Source organism: Halichoeres trimaculatus, unplaced genomic scaffold, assembly GCF_033239565.1.
Source record: "Halichoeres trimaculatus isolate MK-OKI-2021-1 unplaced genomic scaffold, fHalTri1.1 fHalTri1_scaffold_15, whole genome shotgun sequence".
Taxonomy (NCBI): Eukaryota; Metazoa; Chordata; class Actinopteri; order Labriformes; family Labridae; genus Halichoeres; species Halichoeres trimaculatus.
The window spans coordinates 6,611,478-6,623,501 of record NW_027437193.1 but is presented as its reverse complement, the minus strand read 5'-3'; the positions used below and the strand labels follow the sequence as shown (position 1 = coordinate 6,623,501).

Below are 12,024 nucleotides of genomic sequence, written 5' to 3'. Positions count from 1 at the left end.
ACCCGACGGGTGTAACATTCATAACACACTGACAGTATCGGTGACATGTCGACTAACTCTGATCGTACTAACTCACCGAAACAAAAAAGGTCAACCCTCAGCTGGTGGCAGGTGACAGTTAAGCTTTGCATGAGGAGGAAAACCGGTGGAGGATCATTAAAACGCTGATGATGTATCATGTTTATGCGGTCCTGTTTGGTGGTGGAGCAGCTCTCGCAGGAGGATGCGGTGGGGAAGGAAGCCTAACTTTAACGCTGTTTCCGGAACAATTTGGTTTTTTTGCAGAGTTGCTTATTCTGGTTCACAGTGAAACTCACAGCATGTTCATGTTTTGGTGCTGTAGCGGTTACCAGCAGAACCTGACGGGTCGAGGTTCAGTCTCCCTGCGCCAAGCAGCAACGACGACTCAGGACAGCAGGATTCTAACTCATCACAACTCACAACTCCAGAGAGGTAAAAACAGCTCAACAACTCACCTCTTGGCTGATTTATTTGTTGTTGTTGCTTGGAACTGATACCGTCTGTTCTCTTCCTGCAGGATCTGGTTTCTCAGTAGATTCCTCAGAAAGCGTGGGCCTAAATTTTCTCCTATACACGATCCAGCATCAGAAAAAAATGGTCAGTAGATGTGTTAGCTGCATCCTTAAAGCAGAAACGCAACACTTTCTTTACATCTCCTCTTTGCTGCCATCTGGAGTTCAGTTCAAAACTTCAAAACCTTCCTGTATTATTTCAGTGGTTGAAGAGACTCAGCTGGTTTCATGAATGATATTAAAATCCATATTTTTTAACCGATATCACCTTTATCTCTTCCAACAGCGATCACCTTGGCCAGCTACACTCCACATCCCTACCACATGCCCAAACAAGACGACGACAGAGTCAAACGAAACCCAACCATTAAAATCAGCCGGGCCACGCGGGTGATGCAGTGGAACGTGTCTCTGGACCGCGAGATCACGGACACCAAAGAGCTGCGTAACCTGGACGAATTCCTCGGTAACCAGGTGAGGCTGTCACCAGCTCAGGTGTTAATTATTAAACTGTCAGCTGTTGACCCACATACACCTGTCACTGCTCTGCACTGTGTTTAATGATGTTGATTTTCTAAAGGGTTGGCAATTGAGTTTCAAATTGAGAATTTATCAATCACATTTTTATTAATTAAGGTTGCCTGTTATTCTTTTATTGTTTTTTAAAGTTACATTTTTGGGGCTTTTATGCTTCATTTGGAGAGTATAGGAAGAAGGGGTTTATTTGTTTGTCTGTGAAATCAACATAACTCAAAAAGTAACAAATGAATCTTGATGAAATTTTCAGGAAACGTTCAAAATGGGATAAGGAAGAAGTGATTAAATTTTGAGGTGATCTGGATCACTGTCTGGATCCAGGATTTTTTTTAAAGGATTCTTTATCATTGTTAGATAGGGCCGTTTTCACCATATGTGTATATAACTCCACCATAAATGGTCGGATTGCTTTACAAAACAATACAAGACAAGGTCACTTTAATTTCTAACAGATGTAAAAGTATGATCCAGATCCTGGCGATATTCTGGATGCTAAGATCTGGAATATGAAATATGTACTGGGTCATCATAATTTTCAACACTGTCAGGAAACAAATTATTGCACAAACCTGCAACTAACACCAAATTGTAGCAGACAGTCTGCTGAAAGGGAGTATAACATTAAAGTAGGACGAAAGTGTTACATGACAATCACAATATGCTTGGCGGAGGTCTGTGCTCCCTGAGTGCTTTTCTAGGTCACATATTATTTTCTGTATCACTTTTTTTTTAATCTGGTGGTTTAAATTTTAAGGAAGCTTTGCAGGATAGAAAAATGTCACGAATCTTGAGTTTGTTGTATTCTATAAAGGGGTAACAACATCATGTCATTCTTCTCCTTTTTTATGCCAGAAAGAGATGAACTCAACTCAACTCATCTTTATTTATAAAGCACTTCAAAAACAACCACAGCTGAAACAAAGTGCTGTACACAAATAGACAAAACAACACAGACAGAAATTAATTAAAAACAATGGATAAAATAATGCAGATATAAATACTAAAACAATTGTTTCATTGTTTTTAAAAAACAATTTAAAAACAGTAGAAACAATAAGTAAAAGCAAACCATAAAACACTAAAACAGGACCAGAGTCTCATGCAGGGTCGAAAGCCAAGGAATAAAAATGAGTTTTAAGACAAGTTTTAAAAACGTACAGTTTGGCAGTTTGGAGCTTTGTCTGACGTGGACGGGAAGCTCGTTCCACAATTTGGGGGCCGCCACAGAAAAAGCTCTATCCCCTCTGAGCTTCCGTTTGGATCTCGGTACCTTCAGGAGCAGCTGATCAGCTGACCTGAGGCACCGAGCAGGAGTGTAGGGGTGAAGAGGCTCAGAGAGGTAAGATGGGGCCAGAGCATGTAAAGATTTAAAAACAAATAAAAGAATCTTAAAATGTACTCTAAAATGCACGGGCAGCCAGTGCAGGGAGGCCAGGATGGGAGTAATATGCTCCCTCTTACGTGCTCCATGAAATGAAAAGAGTTGCCTGTCTTATTCGCACTTCTCTTCATTCTCAGGTGAACGACCTACGGACGAGAATAAAGGAGCTTTCACCAACAGAGAGCATCTTCCTCACAGCCACCATGCAGTTCAGAGAGACCATCAAAGGCATGTACTCAGTCCAGGTCAGTCCAGCTTTGATCTCTGAGAAAACTTGATTTTTGTGTGTTTAGTGTGAAGGAAAGTTTGATGCAGAAGTGTAACTCTACCTTGTGGCTTACAGAAGCCCAAAATTGGCTACAAAGACCTGATGAAGGGCTACCACAACAAGGTGAACACTCTGGCAGGATCCAAGCAGAAGTCTGAGGTCTCTCTGGTGGTCAACCTGTTCCAGTCTGTGCTGGACGGTTTCATCAGGGGCGAGCTGAAACGGTCAGACTCTGAACCAACCAAGGTATGTTTACGTTTCAGACGCTCGAGTACACCAGGTAGGATAAGATATTATCAGATTCACTTCTTAACTCTCATCCTTTGCTCTCAGACGACCAAGAAGAAGAGGAGGAAAAAGGACAAATGTGTAAGTAGATTTTTCTTCCTTAAATAGTAGATTTTAGTAACAGTAGTCCAGGTGAATCATCCCATCTTCTCTCTGCAGCCCAACAGTGTCCTGGATCACCGCTTCAGCACGTACCAGGTGAACATCATGCAGTCATGTGACCTGTGTGGCTCCTACATCTGGGGAATGGAGAAGGCTTACATGTGCAGCGGTAAGTTTGTGACCCTCGAAAAACCAAAACAGGAAGTAGAGCGTTTATTTGAACCACTTCTTCTTTCTTTCATCACAGCCTGCAAGTTGATTTGCCACAAGAAATGCCTGGACAAAATCATCACGGACTGCTCGACTCGCTGTGCCAGACAGGTAGGGACAAACCCTGAATCGTGACTAAAGATCTTCAGAGACAAACGTGTGATGTAAACTCCTCTCATCTTGCTCGTGATAGGACGACAGCGTCCCGGGCTCCCTCCACTTCGGCGTGGACGTGTGTGTCCTCACCAGTAAAGCAAACCCTGTGCCCAAAGTGGTGGAGTCTTTGCTGATGCACGTGGAGCTGAACGGCCTCTACACCGAGGGAATTTACCGCAAGTCGGGCTCAGCCTGTCGAGCCAGGGAGCTGCACCAGATCCTGCAGACCAGTACGGAAGTCTTTGAGACTCAGCTGAAACCGTAGAGGGTTTAAATCATGTATCTGTAATCCAGATCACAGTTTTGTTTGGAGCATACTTTTTACTTAATATCTTTGTCCTCAGATCCAGAGAGCGTGTCTTTGGAGAACTACCCGATCCACACCATCACAGGTCTGGTTAAACGCTGGCTCAGAGAGCTGCCGGACCCCCTCATGACCTTTTCCCTCTACAGTGACTTCCTGCATGCTGTGGGTAAGTAAATGTTAGTATGTAAATATTAAGGTGTTAACACAAAGACTGACTGCAGCTGTTCTGCAGCTGTTTCATGCTGTATGTGAACTGGAAACAGAAGTTACCAGAAACTTTTCTTTTATTCAGAAATGAAAATCATTTGCATGGTGAGGTCAGCAACGGGAAGCAAAGACATCACTTTTCCAATTTTGACTTTTTGTCTTGTAATTTCAACTTTGATTATCTCATTTTTCAAACTAGTTTCTCACATTTTTTACTCATTACCAAATACTTTTACTTTTTAATTTGCAGTTTCAATAAAAAATGTCCTCTTAGAGCACAGAAGGCCGAGTGGTCTGGGTCGTGCTCCATGAGGTTCACCCTCGTGTGGGTGGCCCTGACTTGAATCCAGTCTACGGCCCCTTTACTTCCCACCCTGTCCTGTTTCCTGCTCTATCCACTGTTCTTTTCTATCTGATTAAAGTCATAAAAAGCCCCAAAGAAAACACTAAAACAAAAAGGGCCTAACTTTGACCAAGTATCTTATCAATTCTGATAAAAAGTCTCATAATATTGACTAAGTGTCTCTTCATATGGAAAAATTATTTCTCATAATTTTAATTTACTATCGCATAATTTGGACAAATTTTCTTAAAATATCAACTTTGTGGTTCATAATTTTGACTTTAGTCTCAAAGTAATTTTGGCAAAGTATCTCATGTTTTGATTTTTTTGTAACAGTTTTAACCAAGTATCACATTATTTAGAACATTTATCTCATATTTTCAACTAAGTAGCTCATAATTTCATCTTTGATCCTCATCATTTTGACATTTCATCTTAGTTTCTCATAATTTTGACATTGCATCTCATAATTTCAACCAAGTATCTCATATTTCAACTTTTCATCACGAAATTGTAATATAGTATATTGACATGCACTGATCAATTGGCTGGCCTATCGATCAGTGCAGATTTCTTTAATATTGGGGAATCGGTGATCTGTGATCAGGGATATGATTGCTGATTGGCCCATCCTTACATATGAAACTTTTAACAGCTGGGAAAGTCTGACAGCCAGCCACTGTCGCTTTTTGCTCTGAGACTTAAAACTCAGGACACTTTGGTTGTTTAAGTTAAAACATAAAGATCTTATTGTTTCATAGGTATTGTTCAATGATTTTCAATAAAATAAGATTGGAACATTGAAGGTATATGCTGTCAGTTATAAAAATAATAAATAAAAATCGGTATCTGCAGGTCGGGCTTTTTAAAGATTGGTGACTCGGTGCACCTCGACTCCGACTCCGACTTATGATCTCATAGTATTTGTCAAAGCAAATTACCCTCTTTTTAAACCTAGGGCAAGGGTTCCATACTCAATCCATGGTAATAGTTCATGTTTTTAGTCATTTGTCAGTTTACCGATCATTTGATAAATGATCAATAAACCATTTTTATTACAGAGTTGTTAATCACAGCTAGAGGCAAACATGAAGTCTCAATTTTTTTATTCTCATACTTCAACTTTTTTTCTTTTAGTTTTAACTAAGTATCACATTATTTAGAAATTTTATCTCATATTTTCAACAAAGTAGCTCAAAATTTCATCTTAGTTTCTCATAATTTAGACAAATTATTTCTCATAATTTCAATTTAGTTTCTCATTATTTGAACTTTTTATCACATAACTTCAATAAAGTATCTCATTACTTTGACCTATGATCTCATGGTATTTATCAAAGCAAGTAACCCTCTTTTTTTAAACAAGGGGCAATGATTTCCATACTCAAGTACATTCACTGTGATAGTTCATATTTTTAGTCATTTATCAGGTTACACATCATTTGATGGATAGTCAATAAATTATTTTTATTACAGAAATGTTAATCATAGCTAGAAGCAAACATGAAGTCTTAATCATAGACTGTCTAAAACGCGACGTCACCTGTCAGTTCCTGAAACCGTGAAATGAAACCGATCCTTAGACACAGCCACATTGGATATGACATGGGCTATGAGGTTTCTTTCAAACAGCTACAAGGTGCTCATCAGTCATGTGAACTGACATGTGTCTCTGATTGGACAATCAAAAAATCCTAATAACTTCTAAACCGCTGAGTTAGAAAAATGTGTACATGACTTCTGGTCTTTCCGCAGCCAGATTCTTGATGAACAGCAACTTATAGCACTTCTGCACAGGCTTCATTTTTCCAAACCCGATGTTACCCCCTAGTCTTAATCTGTCCTGTTGTTCAGCTCATATGATAATCATAAACACATAAAAGAGCAAAGACATTAAACATTACAACATCATCAACATCCAACTTGCAAAATACATATTAACAATGTTTATGTTTCTGTTTTGCAAACTTTGATCTTCTCACTCCTTTTTTCCCTTTTGAATGAACTCATCATCTAATCTCATCGTTAATTCAGACGTTTGGATACTGACTCTTGACACGTCCATTGATCTCTGTGTCGTCCTCAGAGTTTCCGGAGAGAGCAGAGAGAATCAGAGCCATTTATCAGAAGGTTGATGAGCTTCCTCCTGCTAATTACAACACATTAGAGCGCCTCATCTTTCACCTTGTCAGGTGGGAAAGTCTCTGCTATTCTTTATCCCCAGTTCCCAGATTGCACCACTCCTCATGAAGATCATCGGTGATCATTTAAGTCATAAGAGTGTAATGTCTGTGTTTTTTTAGAGTTGCAAAGGAGGAGGAGCACAATAAGATGACATCAAGCTCTCTTGCTATCGTCTTCGCCCCCTGCATCCTGCGCTCACCTGACAATGGCGACCCCTTCCTTGGTATGAAGGATGTAGCAAAAACAACAACGTGAGTCATGTTTTCTGTATCCTCTGATATATTTTATTCAGTAGCTTGATTTTTGCCCAGTCCTGTGCAAAAAAGTGTGGCTTCTCAGCGCCTCATGTGAAGTTGGCGCTGTGTGGGTGTATTGACCTCTGACTGTGTCGTGTGCAGGTGTGTGGAGATCCTGATCACTGAGCAGCTGAGACGCTACAATGAGAAGATGCAGAACATCCAGGAGCTGGAGTATGCAGAGGCTCTGGCTGTCAATCAGCTCAAACTGAGGAGACAAAACACGGTGAGGGAAACCTACAAGCTGCTTAGATGATTTATTCTTCTTGATTTTGTTATTGGTAATGTTGACCCAAGCACTTTTTGATTCTTCTTTGTAAGAAAGTTCCACTATTTCCTCACCTGACTCTCACCACACTCTATGATTCCTGTGCAGGTTGTTGAAAAGCCATCAGAGACGGACGCTCCAGCCTCTCTACCCTCAGATGAAACAGAGAGGACTCTCATCGATAGGATCAAGTCCATCAAACAAGAAAAGTGCGATTTGTTTATTTTCTTTACTTATATTCACTTTACATTCCAGTGATGCTGAATACTGTCCTGCTTCACTGTTTTCAGGGTGGACTTGGCCTGCAGGTTGCCTGACTTAGAGCAGGACAACTCTGACAATGACAACTTGGACTCGTCATCGTCGATGAGTACGGAGAGCCTTGATGACCGACTGGACAGTTTGGACTCGGAAGGTCAGTAGGGAGGTAAGGTACATTCACCTTCCTCTGGTTAACAGGGAAAATTTAAGGATAAGGCTATCATACTCTCTCATAATCAAGGGTTATTTCCACTTCACAAGCTACTCTCTGTTTGTTGCAAAAAAAAGTCTCTGTCAGGAATTACTCCTGCCAGCTGTGGGCTAAAAAAGGCACAGGGACAAACTACTACCACCCTATTTCTGTAATTCAGCTACTTTAAAGGCTGCAGAGTGCACAGAAAGCAGTGCCAGCATTACTCAAACTAGAGTGCTGATAGAAATTTACTCAGAAATAAAAAACACCATGTTTTAGACCTTTTTACACAGGAAAAAAAAAACAAAAAAAAACGTAGTGCTACAGAGACAAACTTATGATATCCCCCTCACCCTGCCTTAGGAGAATGAATACATTTAAAGGTTTTTTTTGTATTTCTGTTTTTTTGGGATGTCAGGTTGTTTTGTGATAATAATAACCAATGATAATTGATGAGTGGTTAATTATTGGAGAGGAGGCAGAGATATGAGGTGATTTCCTTTCTTTTTTTTTTGGAAGTCACCTGTCATGGTTTGGGTGGCATGAATGAGAGGGGGTGAACCAGGTTGTCGTATTTTTTGTTGACCATTGGTTCCTTTACACCACCGCTAAAATTGTTTTTTTTTTCCCTCGAATTAGTTTGTTATGATTTGATTATCTTCAGTAATAAAAGGTAGAGATAGACTGATATTAATTTTTTGGGCCGATACCAATTATTAGTAGGCAAGGAGGCCGATAACTGATATTTGAAGCTGATATTCATTTGCAGTCAAAGTGAAAATATTGGCGTAAAAAAAATTGGAACAATACAAACTCCAACACTTAACTGCAAACAAATGCCTTCAAGGATATATTTCTTAAACAGCTCCCAGGCTTAGCAGCATGTTTTATAAAGTTAAATGAAAACTTGTGAAAATAAATAGCTAAAGTTTTCTACAGTAAATAAAGTTTTCCAAAATTTCTATGTAACTGCAATACAACTGGACAAAATTGAGTTTGTACTGCCTTTTACAGGCATGTAATGTAGTTGAATTAATTTTCTGTTTGGTTTTGCATGACTGATTTTAAATGACCCTCTAGGGCTTCCATAGTGTAGACAGGAAGAAATTCTGTGCAGTGAAGCATCAGAGCCAAAATAGTTTTGAATGGGTTTCATATCAGCCGTTGGATTAAAATAAGGCCGATATGCTCCAAAATGCCAAATATCGGCCCGGCCGATAATCAGTCTATCCCTAATAAAGGTCAAGCATTTGTCTTCAGATTTGAGTGATTTTTTGCATCTGCTTTGAACCATTTATAAGCATACCTGCCAACACTCCTGTTTTCTGCAGGAGTCTCCTGTTTTTTTAGCTGTTTCTCCCGCTGAACTCCCGATTTTCTCCCAAATTGTCTAATACTGTAATGGACTGGATAATGGGAATGAGAATTACAAGGTTCAGTGAATGCATCATCCACTATCAGCAGTTTAGCAGCCAATATCTGTGTGTTGTGTGTTTTCTGAGAGAGTTGTGAGACTCACTTGTCCATTAAATACAGGGTGAAGTGTTACTTTTTTGTCGTGGTAGTGGTCAGCAGTAACTACAGAGTCAAATGAACCGTTGACCACAAAACGTGGATGTAGGATATGTGTCCTCAAACCGGGCATTCCCATATGACAGCTACAAGCATTCACAGGTTATAGCGTAAAATACGGAGGTGAAAATACATGTTTGTCAAAGTCTAATGTTGGCAGCTATGTTTATAAGTCAAAGTGACAGTTTTGTATCTGAAAAGTTACCATGTGCTTTACCAGAATCTCTGTCAAACTGAGCTAACTAATCTGTGGTTTCTGTTATCAGGAAAAGTGGCCATGCGATCAAAAACCCAGAAACCCGACTGCCCGCCCAAACCTCCTGACTTGGCGCAGAGAGTCAGGAGTCTGATGGCTCAGTCAGACGACGAACAGAAAGAGTTCTCAAAAGGACAAAAAACAAATGTTACACAACTCCTGTGCTTCATGCCCAGCCCTGACAGCCCCTCTCCAACAGACAAACCACAGGACGCCAGCAAGAGCAAGACCATCAGCAGGAGCTTTGAGGATCTGGACATCCCTTACATCGATGAGGACGAAGATCCATCATAAATTTATTCAAGTTTGTGTTAAAAGAAGACTCGTGCTGTGTCAAAAAGAAACTGTGCACTTTGTTTTACAGGACTTTCTGTTCGTCTTTGCTGCTATGAAACAAACTGCTTTGAGAATTGATCTGTATTCAACAGGAGATGGTACAGACTGTTCTGCCTCTTTTGTCGGACCATTACACCTTATGTGATTTTAACCTTATACATGTTTGTACAGTACACTTTTTATAACAGGTTGGTACCAGTTCTGTGAAGCTGTGTGTTGTTTTCATCTGTGGAGAAAAACAGGACAACATGAGGAGGAGCAATCAGAGACAAGCACCTCTTTCACCAGAGGACTTTATTCTGGGATTTATCAGTATGCTACTTGTGGGAGATTGTAGTGTTTGTGGGGGGAAAACACAAGTAAGTGTACCATAAAATTAGGATCAGGGCATCAGATTTTGTGCTGTCTGAACATTTTTCCACTGTTTATTTTCTTGTTGATCGAATGATTGCTGTGACTGACTGTAAATCCATACACCTGTAAAGAGAATGGTCATTATGCTGCCTTCAAGACTGACTGAAAATACTCGCCTCTGTCACTTTTAGTGGTAGTGCATGGCAGTACTGTTTCACCAAGTAAATATTCCGTCTCTACATTTAGGTTTTTCAAATATGCATGACTTTACGTTTTATAATGGGTAGGAATAATTCATATCAAGTTGAACACTCTCTAAGTCTGACTTTTGACTCATGCTGAAATAAACTGACCATTTTCAGATGAATTCTGCTGAAATATAAACAGATGGCTACAACTGTCTTTGATAAACTGTCACATCTGTTTGAAATATATGATTTTTTATTTTATTTTCAAGGGAAGCTGTGTGTTAATCTCAAAGGAGAAAGGATCTTGAAAGAAACCACCAATAGAAAGTAGTTCCAATCAAAGTGTGTTTTCTCAAAGACAAAACAGATGAGGCAGTCGATAAAAATGAACCAATTAAATATGTTCTCCTTTTATTAAGTTTTACTTTCCTTTAAGTATACATCTGAGATCAAAACCAATACTGAAACTTTGAGTCTATGAGCTTGTCATAACATGTTGTACTTCTTTCATACTTTTCTGTGTATACACCAAAACACTTTCGTTTCCTCCTGTAACTTTCATTTCTCCAAATGATTCAATTTACAGTTTTGTTTTGTTTTCCCCACAATTGCACACATCCTGCTGCACCATTTCAGAACTAACTGTTATCTTGGCTCATTTCACTCTTAATTATTCTTCAAAAATTCAAAACTTTGTAAAAACTCAATTTCTATCTAAAAATCTGGATGTCCACAAATATATGCTGGGCTTTGAAATTCACCGATATGTTATTGAAGTACAATGAATGTGTAGTAGCCTGGTTCATTTAAGTTTATTACTTTAGGGCAAAGTCTTGTGGGAGGAGGACCATCCTACTTCAGGTGTTACATCCGCAACACTATGACTGACATATTTTGTCTTCCTTGTTCCTACATTGTATTTTCCATTTGACTTTTTACGTTGATTAAAGAAATGTTTCCAACCTGGTAAACACAGAAGAAACCTAAACCCAAAAAGGCAACAAAAGAAGTAAAACACATTTTTATAAAGTACCTTTCATACATTGTAACATGCAGCCCCAAATGATCAACAAAATTAAAGGGAATAGATCAAAGTATAAGAAATAAAATACCATAAATTAAACGTGAATTAAATCCATTAAATTCAGTTACATTAATTTAAATTCTTGTTGAACAGCATGTCAGTCAGAAGGAAGCGAGGACGTTTAACATGTAACGTATGCGTGTGAATTTGCTGTACATCCTGTACACTTTCTTCATAAACTCAACCATTCCCCGTACATGGCTTTTCCTGTGTGTACATCGAACCCGCGGCGTGACGTTCACAAATCACCATGTGAGAATCAATAGAACAACGTTTTTCTTAACCAATCAGACGCAGGCTCTGGAGTTGCCTTACACCGGTGAGCCAATCGCTGAGTCGTATTGCAGTCAAAGGGCGGGTCTTGGTTTGGTTCTGGAAGACGGGGTGCAATGAGGTAGTGATGGGAATATAGGCACCCTTAGGAGATTCGGTTCTTTTGGCTCAGCTCACTACAGCGATCCGGTTCTTTCAACCTCCAAGTGGCTCCTTTTGAGGTTTTTGCCGCTTGAATTAATTTTTTAACAAAAATTGTGTAAAGAATGCCCAAAATGAATTACTAATATGAAAATCACACATTTTAACATGTTTTATTATTTATATTCCTTTATTTACCATAGGCTGTATATAATATGAATGTGGACTCTCACCTGTTTTTGACACTAAGCTTTGAAGCTGATAGTCTCTGGGAGCCACAGTGGAA

The 12,024-nt window shown here is 39.4% G+C and overlaps 1 protein-coding gene across 1 annotated transcript in view; it reads left to right on the top strand.

Moving 5' to 3' along the window:
* The window catches only part of LOC141804925 (myosin IXb), a 37,345-nt gene extending 26,530 nt beyond the window's left edge, over window positions 1-10,815 (top strand). Inside the window, exons 27-42 of the mRNA XM_074689605.1 lie at window positions 344-453; window positions 539-618; window positions 820-1,007; window positions 2,589-2,696; window positions 2,795-2,965; window positions 3,053-3,088; window positions 3,167-3,278; window positions 3,357-3,430; window positions 3,513-3,705; window positions 3,820-3,948; window positions 6,419-6,524; window positions 6,636-6,767; window positions 6,915-7,038; window positions 7,189-7,289; window positions 7,371-7,495; window positions 9,373-10,815. Coding sequence (XP_074545706.1) covers window positions 344-453; window positions 539-618; window positions 820-1,007; window positions 2,589-2,696; window positions 2,795-2,965; window positions 3,053-3,088; window positions 3,167-3,278; window positions 3,357-3,430; window positions 3,513-3,705; window positions 3,820-3,948; window positions 6,419-6,524; window positions 6,636-6,767; window positions 6,915-7,038; window positions 7,189-7,289; window positions 7,371-7,495; window positions 9,373-9,656 — 2,073 coding nt within the window. The 3' untranslated portion in view covers window positions 9,657-10,815. The remainder of the gene's footprint in view (window positions 1-343; window positions 454-538; window positions 619-819; window positions 1,008-2,588; window positions 2,697-2,794; window positions 2,966-3,052; window positions 3,089-3,166; window positions 3,279-3,356; window positions 3,431-3,512; window positions 3,706-3,819; window positions 3,949-6,418; window positions 6,525-6,635; window positions 6,768-6,914; window positions 7,039-7,188; window positions 7,290-7,370; window positions 7,496-9,372) is intronic.
* The last annotated feature ends 1,209 nt before the right edge of the window (window positions 10,816-12,024 follow it).